Genomic DNA, 23,848 nt, shown 5'->3' with positions numbered 1-23,848 from the left:
AATTCATTTGCCGAAATAATAATAATAATAATAATAATAATAATAATAATAATTAAAGCTGCAAGCAGCGTTATGAGGGCCCTCGCACCCCCGGCACGTCGAGCCACTGCCAACACCTCAAACCGGCACGTCCGATGTGATGTCACATTGATGGATTTCATGCTTTTAATCACCAGCTAACATTTTATCTTATTCAACCAGGATTATAGTCATGCCACTAGGTGGCGCTCTAACCATTATTGACAAATAGCATAACAAACATTTCCAAGCTCGAGTCTCATCACACCTGCGACCTTTGGGAGAGATTGGACATTGTGTTTTTTAGTGACAGCAGATTACTGCTTTTTGCGAGTGATTGAAACTCTACGTGCCGCCATGACCACCCCGTTTCCCTGAACGGAAAAAGCTTCGCAATTTAACATCACAAAGGTCTTTAGATTCTACACACTGAAGAATGCTTCAATATGATGAAATCCCTTGGAGGAGTTCGTCAAAGTATGAGGCCTGAAAAGGGGGGAAAATGTCATCAAAATTACACATTAATTTTAAAATGGCTGACTTCCTGTTGGATTTGGGATATTGCTCCAAGAGACTTTTTTGTACATCTTGATATCTTACACAAGCTTACCAAGTGTCAGACTCATAGATGAAACACAGAGCAGGGGCTGATGTTTTGAAATATTGTAGGGGGCGCTGTGGAGCCATTTCGCGCTATTCAAGGAAAATGATCACATGCCAACAAAGCGTTCATCCATTTGGAGGTGTGTGCCAAATTTCAAGCCTCTATAAACTTTCCAAGCCCCTCAAAAGCCACTTCATCTTTCATGGTGAACCGCGTTACCACCAGGGTGCGCCGTTCAGTTTAAAGTCACAATGTTTGCACTGAAGCATCACGAGGGACTGATGTTGATATTCACCGCTTTTGAGGTGGCCACGATGAACCTGTGAAAATCAGTACAACAAAATTAAAGCCATGACATTTCCTGTTGCCACTAGGTGGCGCTGTCCGTATTTCCGACAATGGGCACATCAATCTGTTCAGGGCGGGTCTGACATCATGCCTGTAAAGTCTGGTACTGATCAGACTGGATTTCATTGAGTTATACTAATTTGTTTCTTCATGGCGTGACATCAAAGTTCGCCATGCTGCTGGGGTCACACCCTTTCGTGAAAAGTCACAGTTTTCACTGTAACCCAAGACCAACTCCTTAAGGCTTTCCTGGAGAAATTTGAGGCTGCAGATGTCACCCATCACAATACTGTACCCCAAAGTGTAAAACATGACATTTCCTGTTCCCACTAGGTGGCGCTGTACCTGGTGTCAAATATGGCAGTTGAAATATGTTCAGGGGTCGAGCCTTATCATATGTGTTCACTTTGGTCAAGGTCAGAAAATGTATGACAAAATGAGAGACAATAAGATTTTCATGGCGAGTCATCGAAATTCGCCATGGCGCCACGGCCTCATAGTATTGTGAAAACTCAAAAGCTCCGCAATTTAACATGGCACAAGGGTGTAGTTGACACTGACCAAATATGAAGGTTATGAAATGAAACCCCAAGGAGGAGTTCGCAAAAGTTCGAGGCATGGAAATGGCAAAATTAGAGCCAAAATGTCACCTTCTCTTCCAAATGGCGGACTTCCTGTTGGGTTTGCGTCAATGGGCCCACAGACTTTTTTGTTCGTCTTGGCATGATACATATGTGTGCCAAATTTCATACATGTAGCTCAAACGATGTGGTCGTAGGGCTGCATTTAACAAGGCATAGGTGGCGCTGTAGAGCCATTTCCCAGTGCTCATATGTAAAACCATTAAAATACAAAATTTTTCACCAGACCTGGCATGTGTGCAAAATTTCATGAGTTTTTGAGCATGTTTAGGCCCTCAAAAAGGCCCTTGTTTCGCCTGAATAATAATAATAATAATTAAAGCTGCAAGCAGCGTTATGAGGGCCCTCGCACCCCCGGCGCGTCGAGCCACGCCCAACACCTAAAACCAGCGCGTCCGATCTGATGTCACATTGATGGAATTCATGCATTTAACCATCAGCTAACATTTAAACTCATTCATTCATGATTAGTTAGTCGTTCCACTAGGTGGCGCTCTAACCATTATGTACAAATGGCATAACAAACATTTCCGAGCTCGAGTCTCATCACGCCTATGAGCTTTGGGAGAGATTGGACATTGTGTCTTTGAGTGACAGCAGATTACTGCTTTTTGGCGAGTGATTCAAACTCCACGTGCCGCCATGACAACCCCGTTTCCCTGAACGTAAAAACCTTCGCAATTTAACATCACAAAGGTCTTTAGATTCCTCACACTGGAGATTGAACCAATCTGATGAAATCCTTTGGAGGAGTTCGTCAAAGAAGGGTGCCTGGAAAGAGGGCAAAATGTTGCCAAAATTGCACATTCATTTTTAAATGGCTGACTTCCTGTTGGATTTGGGATATTGCTCCAAGAGACTTTTTTGTACATCTTGATATCTCCTATAAGCTTACCAGGTTTCAGACTCATACATAAAACACAGAGCAGGGGCTGTGGTTTTGAAAGTTTGTAGGGGGCGCTGTGGAGCCACTTCGCACTATTTAATGAAAATGATCACATGACAACAAAGCCTTCATCCATTTGGAGGTGTGTGCTAAATTTAAAGCCTCTATATTCTTTCCAAGCCCCTCAAAAGCCACTTCATCTTTCATGTTGAACAGCGTTGCCACCAGGGTGCGCCGTTCAGTTTAAAGTCACAATTTTTGCACTGAAGCATCACGAGGGACTGATGGGGATATTCACCGCTTTTGAGGTGGCCACGATGAACCTGTGAAAATCAGTACAACAAAATTAAAGCCATGACATTTCCTGTTGCCACTAGGTGGCGCTGTCCGTATTTCCGACAATGGGCACATCAATCTGTTCAGGGCGGGTCTGACATCATGCCTGTAAAGTCTGGTACTGATCAGACTGGATTTCATTGAGTTATACTAATTTGTTTCTTCATGGCGTGACATCAAAGTTCGCCATGCTGCTGGGGTCACACCCTTTCGCGAAAACTCACAGTTTTCACTGTAACCCAAGACCAACTCCTTAAGGCTTTCCTGGAGAAATTTGAGGCTGCAGATGTCACCCATCACTATACTGTACCCCAAAGTGTAAAACATGACATTTCCTGTTCCCACTAGGTGGCGCTGTCCTTGATGTCAAATATGGCAGTTGAAATATGTTCAGGGGTGGAGCCTTATCATATGTGTTCACTTTGGTCAAGGTCAGAAAATGTATGACAAAATGAGAGGCAATAAGATTTCCATGGCGAGTCATCGAAATTCGCCATGGCGCCACGGCCTCATAGTATTGTGAAAACTCAAAAGCTCCGCAATTTAACATGGCACAAGGGTGTAGTTGACACTGTCCAAATTTGAAGGTTATGAAATGAAACCCCAAGGAGGAGTTCGCAAAAGTTCGAGGCATGGAAATGGCAAAATTAGAGCCAAAATGTCACCTTCTCTTCCAAATGGCGGACTTCCTGTTGGGTTTGCGTCAATGGGCCCACAGACTTTTTTGTTCGTCTTGGCATGATACACATGTGTGCCAAATTTCATACATGTAGCTCAAACGATGTGGTCGTAGGGCTGCATTTAACAAGGCATAGGTGGCGCTGTAGAGCCATTTCCCAGTGCTCATATGTAAAACCATTAAAATACAAAATTTTTCACCAGACCTGGCATGTGTGCAAAATTTCATGAGTTTTTGAGCATGTTTAGGCCCTCAAAAAGGCCCTTGTTTGGGGTGAATAATAATAATAATAATAATAATAATAATAATAATAATAATAATAATAATAATAATAATAATAAGAAACGGAGCAGATACAATAGGGCCTTCGCACTCTCGGTGCTCGGGCCCTAATTAAAGCTGCAAGCAGCGTTATGAGGGCCCTCGCACCCCCGGCACGTCGAGCCACTGCCAACACCTCAAACCGGCACGTCCGATATGATGTCACATTGATGGATTTCATGCTTTTAATCACCAGCTAACATTTCATCTTATTCAACCAGGATTATAGTCATGCCACTAGGTGGCGCTCTAACCATTATTGACAAATAGCATAACAAACATTTCCAAGCTCGAGTCTCATCACACCTGCGACCTTTGGGAGAGATTGGACATTGTTTTTTTTAGTGACAGCAGATTACTGCTTTTTGCGAGTGATTGAAACTCTACGTGCCGCCATGACCACCCCGTTTCACTGAACGGAAAAAGCTTCGCAATTTAACATCACAAAGGTCTTTAGATTCTACACACTGAAGAATGCTTCAATATGATGAAATCCCTTGGAGGAGTTCGTCAAAGTATGAGGCCTGAAAAGGGGGGAAAATGTCATCAAAATTACACATTAATTTTAAAATGGCTGACTTCCTGTTGGATTTGGGATATTGCTCCAAGAGACTTTTTTGTACATCTTGATATCTTACACAAGCTTACCAAGTGTCAGACTCATAGATGAAACACAGAGCAGGGGCTGATGTTTTGAAATATTGTAGGGGGCGCTGTGGAGCCATTTCGCGCTATTCAATGAAAATGATCACATGCCAACAAAGCGTTCATCCATTTGGAGGTGTGTGCCAAATTTCAAGCCTCTATAAACTTTCCAAGCCCCTCAAAAGCCACTTCATCTTTCATGGTGAACCGCGTTACCACCAGGGTGCGCCGTTCAGTTTAAAGTCACAATTTTTGCACTGAAGCATCACGAGGGACTGATGTTGATATTCACCGCTTTTGAGGTGGCCACGATGAACCTGTGAAAATCAGTACAACAAAATTAAAGCCATGACATTTCCTGTTGCCACTAGGTGGCGCTGTCCGTATTTCCGACAATGGGCACATCAATCTGTTCAGGGCGGGTCTGACATCATGCCTGTAAAGTCTGGTACTGATCAGACTGGATTTCATTGAGTTATACTAATTTGTTTCTTCATGGCGTGACATCAAAGTTCGCCATGCTGCTGGGGTCACACCCTTTCGTGAAAAGTCACAGTTTTCACTGTAACCCAAGACCAACTCCTTAAGGCTTTCCTGGAGAAATTTGAGGCTGCAGATGTCACCCATCACAATACTGTACCCCAAAGTGTAAAACATGACATTTCCTGTTCCCACTAGGTGGCGCTGTCCCTGGTGTCAAATATGGCAGTTGAAATATGTTCAGGGGTGGAGCCTTATCATATGTGTTCACTTTGGTCAAGGTCAGAAAATGTATGACAAAATGAGAGGCAATAAGATTTTGATGGCGAGTCATCGAAATTCGCCATGGCGCCACGGCCTCATAGTATTGTGAAAACTCAAAAGCTCCGCAATTTAACATGGCACAAGGGTGTAGTTGACACTGACCAAATATGAAGGTTATGAAATCAAACCCCAAGGAGGAGTTCGCAAAAGTTCGAGGCATGGAAATGGCAAAATTTGAGCCAAAATGTCACCTTCTCTTCCAAATGGCGGACTTCCTGTTGGGTTTGCGTCAATGGGCCCACAGACTTTTTTGTTCGTCTTGGCATGATACATATGTGTGCCAAATTTCATACATGTAGCTCAAACGATGTGGTCGTAGGGCTGCATTTAACAAGGCATAGGTGGCGCTCTAGAGCCATTTCCCAGTGCTCATATGTAAAACCATTAAAATACAAAATTTTTCACCAGACCTGGCATGTGTGCAAAATTTCATGAGTTTTTGAGCATGTTTAGGCCCTCAAAAAGGCCCTTGTTTGGGGTGAATAATAATAATAATAATAATAATAATAATAATAATAATAATAATAATAAGAAACGGAGCAGATACAATAGGGCCTTCGCACTCTCGGTGCTCGGGCCCTAATAATAATAATAATAATAAGAAACGGAGCAGATACAATAGGGCCTTCGCACTCTCAGTGCTCGGGCCCTAATAAACAGAGCAATTACAATAGGGCCTTCGCACTGTCAGTGCTCGGGCCCTAATAAGAAACGGAGCAGATACAATAGGGCCTTCGCACTCTCAGTGCTCGGGCCCTAATAATAATAATAAGAAACGGAGCAGATACAATAGGGCCTTCGCACTCTCAGTGCTCGGGCCCTAATAATAAGAAACGGAGCAGATACAATAGGGCCTTCGCACTCTCAGTGCTCGGGCCCTAATAATAATAATAATAATAATAATAATAATAATAATAATAAACAGAGCAATTACAATAGGGCCTTCGCACTGTCAGTGCTCGGGCCCTAATAATAATAATAATAATAATAATAATAATAAGAAACGGAGCAGATACAATAGGGCCTTCGCACTCTCGGTGCTCGGGCCCTAATAATAATAATAATAAGAAACGGAGCAGATACAATAGGGCCTTCGCACTCTCGGTGCTCGGGCCCTAATAACAAGAAATGTGACAAATTCTTTTTTACAGGGAGTGATTTAGTGCCATGCTGGATTACTTTTAAGAAAAGAAATCTACCATCATCCTCGTGTTTTGTTCTGTATTCTGATCTTTAACTGAATTTCTATTAAGATTTTTAAATACTAGTGCAAAAACTAAATAAAGAATTACAATATTGTAATATATATTTAGCTTTTTCCTTTTTTTATTTTGATGATTAGCTTACAGCCCATGATGACCTTATAGCTCATGAAATATCCTTTATGGCGTCGATGCAGCGTGGCATAGAGGTGATCAGCTCTGTTAAGCCCAGATTGCTTTGATAGCTCATCTGTGTTTTTGATTCTTTCTGGGGTTCAGGTCGGACAAGCTGCCTTGCCCATCAACCTCAGTAAGAACTTATTCAGCAAACCATTTAGTCCTGCTAGAAAAGGAAATCAGCATCACCATGAAGCTAGTCAGCAGATGGAAACACAAAGCGCTCAGATGGTCTACTTCATAAGTAGACCATCCATCTATCTATCTATCTATCTATCTATCTATCTATCTATCTATCTATCTATCTATCTATCTATCTATCTATCTATCTATCTATCTATCTATCTATCTATCTATCTATCTATCTATCTATCTATCTATCATTTACCAAAAGACTGTACTGTAAGGGATCAAATGAACTAGAAAAAGTGCATTTAGCTGAATTTATATAGGTCCTTCACTAAAAAGTTTTAGAGCACAGCTCATGAGTTTGTGGTGAAAATTGTGTGAGCTGTCTATGGTCAAATATGGAGTTCCAGAAGGTTCAATGCTAGGACCAATTTCTGTTTACATGATACATGCCTTCCTTAGGCAATATCATCAGAAGGCATAGCGTACATTTTCACTGCTATACAGATGGCACCCAACTCTGTCTAGCCAGATAACACACACCAATTAGTTAAACTGCAGGAATGTCTTAAAGACATAAATACCTCTAATTCTCTAATTCAGTGGTTCCCAAACTTTTTTTGCTGCCCCCCCCAAATACCGCTTCGTCCACACCTCCATGGGTATTTTTGAAAACGCAGCTGTTTCTATGCGTTTGGGCCTTTCGTCCACACGTACACGGCATTTCAAATCACCGAAAACAGATTTTTAAAAACTCCTTTTTTGCATTTACGTGTGGACGAGGAGTACAGAGGTCGTCACACAATGTCAAAGGTATGTTCCTTTTTTCACGTCACGCTGTGCGCCACGTTATTGTTTACATGAGTGTGGGCGACCGTGGCTCAGGGGGTTGGGAATCGCATCTGTAACCGGAAGGTCGCCGGTTCGATCCCAGGGCTCTCTGTCCTGGTCGTTGTGTCCCTGGGCAAGACACTTTACCCTACTTGCCTACTGGTCTTGGCCAGAGGGGCCGATGGCGCGATATGGCAGCCTCGCTTCTGTCAGTCTGCCCCAGGGCAGCTGTGGCTACAACTGTAGCTTGCCTCCACCAGTGTATGAATGTGAGAGTGAGTGAATAGTGGCATTGTAAAGCGCTTTGGGTGCCTTGAAAAGCGCTATATAAATCCAATCCATTATTATTACATAAGATGAATTCACTTGGCCTTAAACAGCTTACAAATATGGATATGAAACCAGATTCTTACTCTGGATGGCATTACCTTGGCCTCCAGTAACACTGTGAGGAACCTTTTTTGACCAGGATACGTCCTTCAGGGTACATATTAAACAACAATTGTTTTCTTCCATTTGCACAACATCTTTGAAACTAGAAAGGTTCTTTCTCAGAGTGACACTGAAAAACTATCCATCTATCATCCTTATACTTCCTCCTCATACTTACTTTTCCCCCAAAAGCAACTTTTAACTACAGAAATGAATGCAGCAAACGAAAGGGACCAAAAGAGGAGAAGTTTTGTAGCATACTGTTGAATGCTACAAAACAAGGAGGAAAAAGTCAGTAGCACTGGTGAGAAAAATGTTCCTGACACTTGCTGATGATGGTACTATCCTCTTCACCTGTCAGTGGTTTCATGTTGTGGTTTACTCGCTAATATTCATGTTGGACAGAAGGACAATACTACTGAGTTTTGCCATATCTATACATTGCAAGCCAGAATCATAATGTCTACTCAAGTATATGCAGAAGCATTAAAAAGTAATTCATTTTGCTCTGGGAACTTCTGACAACTATGTCTTATGTATTTCGATGTTCTTCCTACAGACACAGTGGACTCCATCACTCCAGACAAGGTTAGAGGTCTAAGAGACATGTTGAACAGCAGTGCCATGGACATCATGTACTACACAAGTCCTCTGTACAGAGATGAGGTGAGTGAAAAAGCCCCACCATTTCAACATTCAGTGTAGCTGTAGCTCAGGTGGTAGAGCAGCCTACTAATCAGAAAGTTGATTGTTCAATCCTCGTCTTCTCCAATATCCTTGGGCAAGACACTAACCCCAAGGAGTTCTCTAAATGTTAGATAGAAAGAACTTACAGAGAAAGAGCATCTGGGTAAGCACTTTTGGAGGTCGGTGGATCCTGGGAGTCTGGCAGTCATCTCTGCACCTGAATGTGATCACTGATCCTAATGCACATTCAGGTATCAATAAATCAAGTACACATTAGAAAGTCTTTGGCAGCGAATTCACTTCTGAGATTTTTACTTCATCCATGTAAAAATGAGGGTCTTTCTCTTCCCAGCCTGCCTAGTCAGCTAAGATTCAGAAGTCTACATAATAATCAGCAACAGTCTGTTTACCTTGGCGAAGGTACTTTTGCCAGTCAGAAATCTCTGACTTATCAAATGTCTTTGAACTTTTACTATATATATATATATATATATATATATATATATATATCAAAGAAATTGCCTTAAAGCAAATACAAATGCATGTTCTCAGAAGAGGTTTAGTTCATGCTTCTTCTCTTGTATCTTCTTCATGGCACCTGTTAGTGGGTGGGATATAATAGTGAGCAATTCAACATTTTGTCCTCACAGCTGAAAATGGGCATCTCCAAAACTGCTGCTCTTGTGAGGTGTTCCTAGTTTGCAGTGGTCAGTATCAATCAAAAGTGGTCAAAAGGAAGGAATGGGTGGTGATCCAGCGACTTGGTCATGAGGAGGCAAGTCTCACTGATGCACGTGGTGAGCAAAGATTGCCCATTGTGGGCTGATCCAACTGATGAGCTATTGAGGTTAAAGTGTAAGTCAAAGTTGTTACACTTACACTTAAAAAGAAATGACCAGTCTCTTATTTTGATGGTAGGTTCGTTTAATGAAAAAAAATAGGATATCAACAAAAAATCCTACGCCAACCAAAAAACATAAATTTGATCCCCAAGCAAAACATGACTTAGTACTTAATTGAGAAATCCTTCGTGACTGTCGTCCCGACTGCCTTCATATCATCAACAAGCTCCGCCTGTGTAGTTTTTGGCTGATCCACCACCTTTGTCATGATTCGCTTACAGAGTGTGTCACTTACATGTTCCAGTTAATTTTCCCTTTAGTACAGGGAGTTAGTGGATTTCCCAAATGCTTAATTGATATCACATTTAATAGTTTAATAATTTAGTTAATAGTTTTCAGTTTCCCTTTGCACTTTGTTTCACATGCATTTTTGCAATCGGCCAAATAAAACACCTTACTTTTAGTTTACCTCAGTAAGTCTCTGAATGTCTGCATTTGGATCCTCACTTTTCTCACACTCAACACATGACAACGATAAAACTTTTATTTTATTTTAACCTTTTATTTCAATGTGCTAATAAATGAAAAACAATAACAATAAATAAGTATTCTTACTACAAACCGTGTTCCTAAGGGCTAGCCTTTGTCCCCTCACTGATATGGTGCTGCAGGGAGCTGGTGCAGTGGTTTGTGATGTGAAGCCTGGCCTTTCTGTAGCAAGTTGTGTGGCTTTCCTCCAGGTACTCCTGCTTCATGACATGCATGTTGGATTAATTGGTGATTCTAAATTGTGATCAGTGTGTTGAATAAACTGCTTCCCTGCTGGCACTCAGCATTACTCCTATTAGGCTAAACCAAACTTTGTCACACTTAAAATCTGGTTAAGATTTTGTAATCCAGACTGGCTATGCAGCACTGGTCTACCGGCCGATCAAAATGACCCTAAAACATCAAATATAATCATATCTATTTGAATCTGATTGACATAATTAAACTTATATCTCATGGTGTTGTGCACACATGCTGTTGTTTTGTTTGTGTAGATTACCAGGGGATTGACTCTGGAACTGAATCGTCTGTACTCACTCTTCTGCTCACGGAACCCAGACTTTGAGAAAAATGGGAAGGTGTCCATAGTGTCTCACTCACTGGGCTGCGTCATCACCTTTGACATAATGACAGGCTGGGATCCAGTTCGCTTTCATCATCCAGAAGCCCTAGACCCAGAGGATCCACAGATCCACTGGCCTACTGATGAAAAGCACCACCTTCAGGAGCAACTGAGACTAACGCGCCTCAGGTACTCCTCTGGCTTTTGTCTGAAACAGGTAAGGAGTCAGTCCCCATCTGTTTCAGCAAAAAGTGTACCTAATGGCACAAAGGAGTTTGAGGAGAGACCCTCTTTATTCTTCCACATTTTTTCATTATATAGGAAGGGAGAGAGAAATATTTAATCACTTGTGTAATATAATTGTATAATACTTGTGTATTAATACAATATAAAGGTTAACTCTTTGTTTAAGTGGCCTTCATCAGCAGAATGGCTTGGAGCCGCTCAAAATGTAGGGAACAAATATCTTTATAAGGATCAATGCTCAATAAAATATAGCTTGAGAGTTTGATAATCTCTGTCAGAGATATCACTATGGTTTTGTCATTGACTTGGAGAAACAGTTTTATTTTATTCAGTTTCAGATTTTTCACACATTTTTCGGGTCACAATTTTCACATCAGCCTTTGTTTTTTCATTATGTATTAGAATGTTTTCGGCTGAAAGTCATGTCAACTGCTTTACACTGGCATAATAAATGGTATCCGTCATCCTGTCCAGGTTGAGGGACTTAGAGGATCAGTTCCAGGGTCTGCAGACTTCGTCTTGTGTTCCAGTGCCCGCCCTGAAATTCAAGGTAAAGATGGTGTAGCAGTTTCTCCTCAAACAGAGCAGATTTGCACACACAGATCTTTATTATAAAACTTTCTGGGAATATACTCTCATGGATAGTGTTCATTCCCACTGCTTTAGTTTGTCCACCACTGCGTTCCTTCAGCCCCACAGTGCAGTCAAAAAGTATTTGCCCCCTTCCTTATTGCTTATTGTGCTCAACATGTACTATATAGGGAAAAAACTAATTTGCACACCCTATGTGTCTTTCTGCAACTGATGCAGGAACCCTCGGTCATCCTGCCCTACCTTTCCCTGCTACTGCAAAGCCACAAACCATAACCCACAGCCACGCACCCCCACTGCCCAACTTAGGGTGGGAAGTTATTTGCTCTAACCCCTTCCCCAGTGAAAGAGAAGTTAACCACAGTCATCATCGAGTGATCTGGACATTGGCATCCTTTATGTAGTGGAGCAACTGCAGTGTGGCATGGTCCAAACTTGGTATGCTATATTAAATTACTAAGTTTCTCTCTGATGTAAAGCACTGAGAGTTAACCCCACACACCAACTGGAAAAAAATAAGCCCCCAACCCTCTGTTCAACACATCAATGTGCGAAATAAAAGGGACAGAGAAGTTGTTGATCAGGGTGTTCCACTAGTGGGCTATTTTCACCCTATAAAAAGCCATTTGGCACCAATCGGTCCACCAGACCCAAGATGGACCACCATTCTCGGTGTGTTTAGTTATGGGCTATTCACATCCGTGAAATGTGGGATGAACTTCTGATAGTAACAAGCCAATCCCATCTTGTCCACATGAGAGGATATTCGCCCACTTCCCAAGGGCAGTGCACCTGCCTCTGTCCAATCCTGCACTTCTTCAGGCTGGGAATAAGTCCAGCTTGCTTCAAGGGCTCCAGCACTGTGCTTACCCACTGTACATGCTATGCTCAGGTTTTTCTGTGGCTGATCATTTAATCTTCGTAGAAAGTAGCATTTGTAGTATTGGGATGCAACAGGCCGGGGCACCAAACCAAGGCATTTTTTCCTTGTACTCTGGAGATAAGAAAATCTGCCAGTAAGGCCTTGGTTAAATCCAGTGTCATGAAAAATTGAGCGGTGCCCAATTGTTCAAGGAGCTCATCAATCCAGGGCATGAGGTAGGCAGCAAACTGTAAACCAGCATTCACCTTGGGATAGTCAACACAGAACCTTATAGACCCATCCCTCTTCATGACAATAACAATAGGACTACACCAGGCACTATTACTCCTACTACCTTCATTTCCAGATTTAGTTTAAATTCTTTCAGAACTACTTTTTGTGTTCTGGCAATCTATAAAGTCTTGACCAAACCGTCACCATTGGGAAGTCTTAACATGATGTTGTATGAAATTATTGTAACCTGGAAGATGCAACTTGGCAACACATGCCTTCTGGGCTGATTAAAAAAGGTAGTTAGAAGGGACTCATCTCAGCTCTGTCATTCATCTGGCATTTCTTGCAGAAATATTATGGTGCTTTGCTTTGTAATATCGAATTGCACAGTCCACCTGAACTTATCACAAATGGCTTGATGAAACGACCCAGTGAAATCCATGCCAGTTTGTTCAAACATGACCTCCATAAGTGGTAAAGAGCACAAAGGTGCTTTTGGAATGTGAGCTGGATTTATGTGGTTAAGTGTGCACATGCACCCAAATATGTGGCCAATGGGATAGGGCTACTGGCATTTTACTGTTGTACCTATTTTACATTGATGCTACTGCATATCAGTAAATATCCCCATTTACACACTTAAAATGTGTGAACCAGATCCCTTTGAGTCAGGGACTGAATGTAGTCTGAATCTATCATGTCACAATGTATATCCCCTTTGCATTTTGATCACAACACTGTTTGGTGCCCCCCTGACTGGGAAAAGGTGTTGGAAGTGACCTGTACCACCACCACCTATGAGGGCACTTATTTTTAGAAGTGACAGGGTCACTCCATGCTTGCAGCACTCCTGCCCAAGGCAAGCTGGGTGCAGTTCCAGCAAGCAACTGGACTCATGGCAGTAAAGCAGGGACAGTGACTTTAGGTCCAGTCCATGGTATTAGATGGGTAGCCTGGTTTGCTTCAGTGTGTTCCCCTATATGCACAGCAAGGTGGTTCTTAGCCAAAGTGACGACCTGCTAAGAACCACCTGCCTTCGAGCTCACTGGCCTGTGACATCTCATTTACTCATCTCAATCCCTCACAAACTGCTCCGTGATGACCAGCTCCTGTAGCTGTTGTTGTCCAGCCGCCTTCCCTGTTTGCAGCTACCACATAGCCGCATCTTTCAGCTGCTGGACGTAGGCAGAAGGGTGGTCGGCAGGCCCCAGCTCGGTGCTCATGAAGTGATGATTTTCAGACATGTCCAAAAAGGACTATGGATCATCTGTGACAGTCATTTTGTGTTGCAAATTTACACTCAGATGTCTTTAGTTGGTAGAAAAATACTCTTATGTATGGCAAACTGGCTGTCACACTGAATTGTGTCACATTTGTATACAAGACAAAGATAAATCAAGTAAATGCAAAATGCAGTTTTATATGATGATTTCATTTATTAAGGGAAAAACCAATCCAAAGCTACCTGGCACTGTGTGAAAAAGTAATCCCCCTCAATAAATCACAAATTAACTGTGAATAACAACATTTTATGGAAAGACAACTTCAATGTAACTTATGGAAGCCCATTTCCGGCCTGGCTACAGTGCTGAAGAGAAACCTGGGGTTGTTCTTATTTTCTTCAATCAGTGATGAATAGTAAGATGTTCTAGCTTTACAGAGGGCTTTCTTATAAAGCAGCAAACTTTCTCCAGGGTAAACGATTGTCTTCTAAATTTGTGACAGCTTAAAAGTTATCTGCTTTAGCTACGCGTTTGAGAATTATTCAAGGGAGTCAAGTCCTTCTGATTTGAGGCTCTATTTTTCGCAGGAGCTACAGTAACCAGTGTCATACGTAGTGAGGATGTAAAATTATTAACAAGATAATCTGTGGATGTAGCGTTCAGGTAATCTTTGTGATTCTAAGTAATTTTTTTCCTGATTTTTAGGGTTTTTTTTGTTTGGGAGCTGACACAGTCTCTAAGGGGTTTTGAAGGGATAACAAGAGGAGAGAAGCCACAAAGAGTTGTGTAGGACTGCAACTTTGCTTCCTGGTGCCGAATGAAATCATCATTTAAAAAATTAATATTTACTGAAATGAACTTTGTCTAATACTAACATTGTTTGATGATCTGAAATATTAAAGTGTGACAAAATGTGAACCGCATATCAAAAATGATGGGTTGCTATTATGCCATTCTATTCATCTTTTGTCATAGATCTGATTGCAGCTATAGTCTCCCTGTATTTCAGCCTAAAAACATTGTTGTATAAATCGGCCTTCATATTTAAAGTACAAACATTCCTAGCATGTCAAATGCTCACAGAATCACAATCTGAGGGAGCTTCACTTGTAGTGTAAATGCCTGTGAGGAGCAATGACTATATCTCTAATATCTCTAATGATACCCTGTTCTCTGTATTGCAGGTAGAGAATTTCTTCTGCATGGGGTCTCCTCTGGCTGTATTCTTAGCATTGCGAGGAATCCGTCCTGGAAACAATGGCATGCAGGACCACATCCTTCCAAAATCTATCTGCAATCGCCTCTTTAACATATTCCACCCTACAGACCCTGTGGTGAGTCACTCGTTTCAGTTCAGTTTTATTTATACAGCGACAATAACAACAGTCGCCTAAAAGCACTTTATATTGTAAGTAAAGACCCAGCAACAATACAGAGAAACCTCAACAATCAGATGACCCCTATTGATCAAACACTTCGGTGACAGTGGGCAGAAAAAACGCCCTTTTAACATAGAAAGAAAACGGCAGCAGAACAAGGCTCAGGGAGGGGCGGCCATCTGCTGCGACCAGTTGGGGTGAGTGTAAGAAGACAAGTTGAAGACAGGAAGAATTCCACAGATTAGAAATTAAGTCACACCCATTTCTTTTCTCACCAAGGTGCCCTGGTTCCTCAACAGCTGACGTGGACCATGTCAGGCAAATGATATATATATTAGGGGTGCAACAATATACAAAATTCACGGTTCGGTTCTGTCTCGCTAGCTTGCGCTGCGCTCAGTGGATCTGCACTCGACAGTGCAGCCTAGGCGGAGTAGTTGAACGCAGATCCACTGAGCGCTCAACACAGACAGCATCGTCAGAAGAAAAGTTGATAAAATAAATTAAACATTTTGTATTGTTCAATACATATGCGTACGGAACCGAAAGCACTGTATTGAACGGTTCAATATCGATACGAGTATCGTTGCACCCCTAATATATATATATATTCTGTCTTTAATGTTAAGCAGTTAAACATATAAGTCAGCACTTGCTGTTTATAAATAACGTTGGGTGTGTTTGGCCAGAGATTAATAATAAATAATAATTAAATGCAGACTGGTGAGTGAAAAAGAAACTATTGCAGCACAGCTAAAGGAAGATTCAGGGTTATCTGATCCAACTCTAACTATATCAGCTTTTTCCATAAAGGCTTGCCATCTGTGGAACACACTTCCAACCGAAATCAAATTGATTACAGACATCAGATCCTTTACATTGAAAGTTAAAGTTTTGTTAAAGGGAAATCAGAGATGTAGTAATTTTAACTAATGATTTTTAATTTATTTTAATTGTAATTAATTATTAATTAATTATCTATTAATTGTAATTGTATTTATGATGTATTTTGGTTTTATGAAAATGTATGTTTTATTGTAAAATGTATCTATGTTGATTGTAATCCCAACAAGGGACAATTGTTGAAAATTATTGTAACGCACATAACATGAAACTTATGTGCGTTACATCAGTTTCATGTTTTTTACTTGGACTATGTTAAACTGTACGGAGCCCCGCAGGGGACATGGGAGAAAAAAAAATTAAGACGGACTTTTGCGAGATCTCGCAAAACTAACTCAGGATCTCACAAAACTTTTGCGAGATCTCGCGATAGAACGATAACGATATGTATCGCGATATAACTTTTACTCGATAGAGAAATTAAGCTATCGCGATAGACCTCGCCGCTCTTGTCCTCTTAAAAAATAAAATAAAAATAATAATAAAATAAAAAAAAGGTCAGCCAATCCAAACTAAGTAGCGCAGAGCCGAACCAATCACAGCCGCAGCGTCACTTGTTACGTACAGCACAAGTGCCAAGCCGCACGTGTGTTTGTTTGGGAAGCAGCCAGCGGGTAATGGAGGAAATGAGTGTGCCGACTAGAAAAATCAACCGAGCGTGACCGAAGAGAAAACAGATAATGGTTCCAACGCCAGAGAGATTGTCGAACGGAAGAGCCATAGAAGTTCCGTAGTGTGAAGGTATTTTGGCTATTTCAAGTCTGACAAAAAACAGAGTAGCGTGCACTGTAAATTGTGCCGAAAGCAAGTCTGGAAATACAATGAACTGGTGCATGCGTCACACTGCGCCACGTTATTGTTTCGGTGAAATGAATTTCTACAATACTGTTAATTCTACTCCCTGCAGTGTTTAAATGCTTACATATACACACAGTTACTGTCCGTCCACACATACGACTCGGTTCTGCTTCTATGCCCCAGCTTTGTTTACTTTTTCCCACCAAGGCTTCTAGACTTCTGATTGGCCAATATTTCTGCACGGTTAGGAATCGAGCGCCACCTGCTGCTTTGGCATGTTCATAGCAGCGTTTTCCTTCATTTCTCCCTTTATGTGTGGACGGGATTATTTTTTAAAACGAAAACGGAAAATCTCAGTTTTCAAAAATACCCGTGTACGTGTGGACGTAGCCTCAGTCTCTGACTGGAAGCGCTAATTCGTCATTCGGCTTTTGTCAGACTAAAGTAACTGTTAAAGCTGTTTGAAAAGCTAAGCTATACAACAAGGAGAGATTGAGAATTTCCTTGTAGTTCTCAGTTTATTTGATATTGACAAAAGTTAGTCAGTTTTGTCTGTTCTTCTGTAAAACAAACTAAGATTTATTTTTAGAATTAATATTTTGTTTCTAAGTGGAATTGACAATTTAGTCTGTTTCGTTTGTTCTATTTTGAAACTTAAACGCTTTAGCGGCTGCCTTTTGTGTAGTTTGCAATATTTGCCTTTATTTATCTGAAAAAGTCTCATGTTCCTTAAGTACATCTACCCTGTTGAACTTATTATGGGAAATAAATATTTAAATAAAAACAAGCTGCTGATTATTTCACATTTTACTTGTGAGCAACGGCACATTTAAATCTTACAAATATAGTTATTTGGCTTATATCGTGATAGATATCGTTATCGCCTGAAATGAAAAAAACATATCGTGATATGAAAAAATCTCATATCACCCAGCTCTAATTACAACTAAGTAATTGTTGGAATTCAACTTTGGCGAGATCTTGCAAAACCTTTGCGGTTTTGCAAGATCTCAAGTTTGTTTTACGAGATCTTGCAAAACTTTTGCGAGATCCCGAGTTAGATCTCGCAAAAGTCCATCTTAATTTTTTTTTCTCCCATGTCCCCTGCGGGGCTCCGTAAAACTGCACTGTCCCTTTTAAATAAATAAATTCAAATTCAAATATGCTTTAGCAAAAAGCAACGTTTGAAGCCAAATATTAAAAGTAGAGAGGATGTGTGTATCATGGGTCCAAAGTGGGAGCTGTTGTGGCTGAAGCGCCACAGTTATGTATCTTATTAACCTGCTGAGATAATAAGTACCTATTTTAATGATCAAGCTATTCATATCTTGTTCAATGAATACTGACAAAGATAATGTTACAAAAGGTTACGGTAGTATTACACTAATATAAATTTAAAAAATTTAAAGACAAGCTTACAGTCATGATTAAATTGTGTCTTTAAAATACCTAATGAGTTTAAATATTTGTTTGTTTTAGGCGTACAGACTGGAGCCTCTAATCTTAAAGCACTACAGTAACATTGCACCTGTTCAGATCCACTGGTAAGAAATGTCAAGTGTCTTGTATATAAAAGATGTTTTCCAGCTGTAAAGGCTAGAATAAAATAAACTTTTTGGTTTTGTGTGTAGTAATAACTATCATGTCATTTAAGTAAGGGCGAAATGTTTCATTGAGCAGAGGTTGATGTGATGTGCAGGTACAACACTACCAACCCGGCACTGTATGATCTGATCCGGCCCACGCTGCTCAATCCCCTGAAGGAGATTGTGTCTGTCTCAGATTCAGAGAGCATCCCTAGCCCTTGCACGTCTCCCCCCCAGCCCCGGCGGCACTATGGAGAGTCAATCACCAACCTGGGCAAGGCCAGCATTATGGGTGAGGATTTCGGCAATAGAGTCATAGATGATAGGAGAACATTATATATATGTGATTTTTTCAACTTCTTATGTTTAAAAATCAGTTTAGTGAAATAATAATATCTGAAATGGATATGAACGCCAAGTAAAATCAGCTGATGTAAGCTGAGAGAAACAGAAGATGCTTGAGCTGCTGATATTGTAGCAGCCCCAGCACTGGGCAGTAAACATTTTCTAAACAAATCAATAGAAGCAATTAGCTCTGGAGAGTAACTTTAACTGGATAAAAGACATTTGATATTACACAGCAGATATAGAGGTACTGCTTCTAACACTATTAGAACTTCACTCCACTAAGCTCCCAAAAATTTAAGATGAGACAAGCCAAGTGTTTTTAGGTCATGAAATTTGTAGAGCACTAGAACGATAAAAACAAACATTTCAAGGTGACATTTTGCTGCCACAGTTGTGGTCCACAGACAAGGGTCATGAACCTGTTGCCCTTTTGTCCCCTTCGAGTGACTCCCTGAGGCTCCCTTGAGAATTAATACGGTTGGTGCATCAATCCAGCTTTTTCCATTACTGCCCAATACCTTGGTTGTGGGTATCCGGAAAACCCCAAAAGGGAGCAGTTGAAAGAAGAAAAGGGCAGAAGACACACGACTTTTTTGAACACAGTAAATATTGTTAATGAAGAACTTTAGATTAGGAATACAAAATAAGATGATCTAATGCATAAATCTAATTACCCCTAAGGTGCTGCAAGTCTCGGAAAGGGAATTGGAGGAATCCTATTTTCCCGCTTTTCCCGTTCCAGCGGCCAGGTGGGTGGAGTGGAGGAGGAGCCATCAGATTCTGAGAGTGGGACCTCTGATGTAAAAAATGTGGGAACAGGAGAGGAAGAAGTAGCAATGGCAGAGAAAGAAGACAAAGACAAACAAATAATGGAGGAAAGAAGGGAGGTGGAGCCTGCCATGTCCCAGTCCACCTCAGCTGTCTTGGACATCACCTCATGTAAGTGCTGTAAAGTAAAGCATCTATGATTTGCTGTGGTTATTGAGATCTTAAACCAACGTAGCTGCTCTTCAGGGGCTAGAGCAGATCATCCACTAATCAGAAGGCTGGTAGTTCAATCCCAGGCTGAGTCTGAATGCTAAAGCATCCTTGGGCAAGAACTCTGAGTTGCCCCTGATGCATTCATCAGAATGTGTGTGTCACACAGAATCTGTGTGAATGATAATTAGAAAGTACTTAGCTATAATCTCTACAAGTAGAGAGTAGTAAATAAGTGAATGAGACATGTATAAAGTGCTTGAGTAAAAGAGTACTATATAAGAACCAGCCCATTTACCATTTCTTTTATCTCCCTGTAATCATTTTTCAGAAACTTTTTTGTGAGTCAAAATCATGTTTGTTCTGTTAAGTCAGTTCAGTTCAGTTCTATGTATATAGTGCCATTTCATAACAACAGTTGCTTCAAGGTGTTTTATATTGTAAAGATCCTCCAGTATCAGAAAGAAACCTCAACAATCACATGACCCGCCTACGAGCAAGCAACAGTGGGCAGAAAAACCTCATAACCGGAGGAAACCTCCAGTGATGTGAGCTGTGAAGGATTATACTTCTTGGATCCTTCACCGCAGACATTAACTCTGTGGATAAAACATAAAGTTCACCAGGGAAGACACAAATGATAACAGGTTGCCATTCCTGAACTGTGCCGTGCACATTGAAGAGAATGGAAACCTCAACACTGAAGTTTACTGGAAACCCACACACATGGACCAATACCTCCTCTTTGACTCCCACCACCCTCTGGAACACAAACTTGGAGTAATCGGGACCGAGGGAACACACACGTGTAAAGGAAGCTCTTAAAACATGTGGTTATCCTAATTGGACTTTCATCAAGTCAGCAAAGACGCACAGAAAAGAAGATCAGACACCAACTAGGGAGGATCAGAAAGACAAAGTCAACAACATTGTCATCCCCTATGTAGCCGGTTTATCAGAAAAACTCAGTCTTCTCCAAGCACGACATCCCAGTGTACTCCCAGCCACACACTCAGATACAAACTGGTTCATTCCAAAGACAAAACTCTTAAACATAAACTTAACAACGTGGTATATGCTATACAGTGCAGTGAGGAATGCTAGGACCTCTACATTGGAGAGACTGGATAAACACATGGCACAACATAGAAGAGCCATCACCAGGGTACAAGACTCGGCTATCCATCTGCATCTAAAGGACACAGGTCACTCTTTCGAGGATGCCAGTGTTCACATTTAGGACAGATAAGACAGATGATTTGAAAGAGGAGTGAAAGAAGCCATCTATGTCCACTTTGGATGACCATTATTGAACAGAGGGCGGGGCTTAGGACACCAACTGTCAACCCTCTGTAATCCAGTTTTGAGATCCTTCCCAGACACTTTAAAGCCCACTCACATCCTGGGTCATTTGACTTCAGTAAATCACATGATAGGGTGAGGCAAGGTCTTACAATTTGTTCACCCACACCCGTTTTCACACCTTGGCTCATGTGATTAGGTAGAGGAACAATAAGGGGTCCATGACCCTCTTGTGGACACTCCACAAGGCTTAAATCTGGGAATCTCCACCAATTGCTCTTAGAACTGAAGAAGCTTCTTGGATGAGATGTCTTCAAGAAAACTTTAAAAAATCCTGACGCTTTTCCAAGCTCCTTAGACTAGACCTTGGTTAGTTTTTCCCCAGTTTAGATTTTTAGTTTAGTTTATCTCCATGTTCTTTTGCCTTTGTTTCGCATGTGTTTTGGCCGTCAATAAACAGCTTGTTTTTTGTTAAACCTGATTCCTGCCTTGAGCGTCTGTATTTGGGTCCTCTTAAATAAATACAGGGTCTGCCACTGCACTGCAATGAAGTGTTTTGAGCAGATAGTGTCTCAGCACATCAAAGACTGCCTACCTCCCTCTCTTGACCCCCACCAGTTTGCTTACAGAGCAAATCGGCCTACAGAGTATTCCATTACCATCACTAGGAAGAGCTGCGAGAGGAAGCTCTTTGTGGACTCAGCATTCAACGCCATAATCCTAGACATCCTTTCCCACCAAACTGGACCACCTCCACATCCCCCCTGCCTCCTGCTCCTGCATCAAAGATTTCCTAACCAACCGGCCTCAATCAGTCCGACTTGACCCCCACCTCTCCACTCTACTCTCACTCAGCATCGGGTCCCCAGAGGGTTGCATTCTCAGCCCCCTACTGTATGTCCTCTACACCTATGACTATACACCAACCCACACAACCAATGTCATCATCAAGTATGTCAATAGCACTGTGATTGAGCTCATCTTTGATGAACATGAGACAGCATGCAGGGTGGAGGTAAAGAGTTTGTCCCACTGGCACTCAGAAAATAACCTGAACCTCAAAAGAACTCATCATGGACTTCAGGAGGCACAGACAGGTCCAATTCCCTCCCACCCATCCATCCTTCCTTCCTTCCTATTATCCGGGGCCAGGTTGCAGGGGTGGCAGCCCAAGCAGAGAAGCCCAGACCTCCCTCTCCCCAGCCACTTCCTCCTCGACCAGGTGTCCGGGGAGACACCAAAGCGTTCCAAGGCCAGCTGAGAGATATAATCTCTCCAGCGTGTCCTGGGTCTGCCCTGGGGCCTTCACATGCCCGGACTACCTCACCCAGGAGGCTCCCATCCTTTTCAGATGCCCGAACCACCTCAACTAGCTCCTTTCGATGTGAAGGAGCAGCGACTCTACACTGAGCTCCTCTTGGATGGCCGAACTTCTCACCGTATCTCTAAGGGAGAGGCCAGCCACCCTTCGGAGGAAGCCCATTTCCGCCACTTGTATCCACGGTCTCGTTCTTTCAGTCATGACCCACAGCTCGTGACCATAGGCGACCGGTACAGTGTCCGCATCACTGCAGCCGCAGCACAAATCAGTCTGTCAATCTCTTGCTCCTCCTCCCGTCACTCGTGAACAACACCCCAAGATACTTAAACTCTTCCACTTGGGGCAAGAACTCATCGTTGACCCGAAGTGGGCACTCCACCCTTTTCTGGCTGAGGACCATGGCCTCAGATTTGGAGGTGTTGATTCTCATTCCCACCGCTTCACACTCCAAACCATTCCAAAGCGAGCTGGAGGCCATCACCCGATGAAGCCAACAGAACCACATCATCCGCGAAAAGCAGATACCCCAAAGCAGACACACCCAGGTCCTACGCTCCTCGCCACCGCCCGGCTCACAATGCACCCGACCCCTACGGTGCCTTGTGCGGGTGGTAGGCCTGCAGGAGGATGGGTCCATGTCCCTTTTTCTGGCTGTGCCCAGCCAGGCCCCATGGACTAAGGCCCAGCCACCAGAAGGTTGCCCTCGGGCACCCTCCCCAGACAATGTGCCATGGGAAACCCTACCAGAGAGGGAAAAAAAAACAGACAACATAGCCCCGGGGATCCCTGGGACACACAAATCCCTCCAACATGATAAGGTAGCGATTCGCGGAGGGGAGGTCCAATTCCCTTGCATCATAAATGAAATATAGGTGTAATCTGTCTCCACCTTCAGGTTTCTGGGCACTCACATCTCCGCCAATCTCACCTGGACCCACAACACCATCGCCCTGGTAAACAAGGCCAAGCAGCAGCTAGAGTAACCTGGACCAGAAGCTGCTGCTGGCCTTCTACCACTCCTTAGTGGAGATTGTGCTCTGCATGGGTGTCTGGTATGCAGGGGCCACAACTGAGAGAAAAAAAAGGCTGCACAGAGGTTAATTAACACTGCCCAAAAAATCATTGGCTGCCCTCTGCCACCCCTGGAGGCCATCGCCAGCTCCTCCTATCTCAAGAAAACTAGGGCCATCACAGGTGACCCCTTGCACGACGCCCACTACCTGTTCGACCTGCCGCCCTCTGGTTGGCACCTAAAGTCAGTCAGGTCCCACACCTCAAGATTCACAAACAGATCCTTCTCCTTGGCTCCCCCACACCCCACCCACCTCACTAATCTGAGCCATAGTCTGAGTAACCCCCATCAGTCAGGCCACACACACACACA

At 42.3% G+C, this 23,848-nt stretch overlaps 1 protein-coding gene across 1 annotated transcript in view; it reads left to right on the top strand.

Annotated features, from left to right (window-relative positions):
• Window positions 1-23,848, top strand: part of ddhd1b (DDHD domain containing 1b) — a 174,778-nt gene that overhangs the window by 144,730 nt on the left and 6,200 nt on the right. The window contains exons 6-12 of the mRNA XM_026142758.2: window positions 8,613-8,719; window positions 10,626-10,882; window positions 11,414-11,489; window positions 15,034-15,183; window positions 18,409-18,473; window positions 18,629-18,807; window positions 19,545-19,802. Coding sequence (XP_025998543.1) covers window positions 8,613-8,719; window positions 10,626-10,882; window positions 11,414-11,489; window positions 15,034-15,183; window positions 18,409-18,473; window positions 18,629-18,807; window positions 19,545-19,802 — 1,092 coding nt within the window. The remainder of the gene's footprint in view (window positions 1-8,612; window positions 8,720-10,625; window positions 10,883-11,413; window positions 11,490-15,033; window positions 15,184-18,408; window positions 18,474-18,628; window positions 18,808-19,544; window positions 19,803-23,848) is intronic.

This window comes from Astatotilapia calliptera, chromosome 15 (assembly GCF_964374335.1).
Source record: "Astatotilapia calliptera chromosome 15, fAstCal68.1, whole genome shotgun sequence".
Lineage (NCBI taxonomy): Eukaryota > Metazoa > Chordata > Actinopteri > Cichliformes > Cichlidae > Astatotilapia > Astatotilapia calliptera.
Note: the sequence above shows the minus strand (reverse complement) of the source record. Positions and strands in the feature narration are given on the sequence as shown.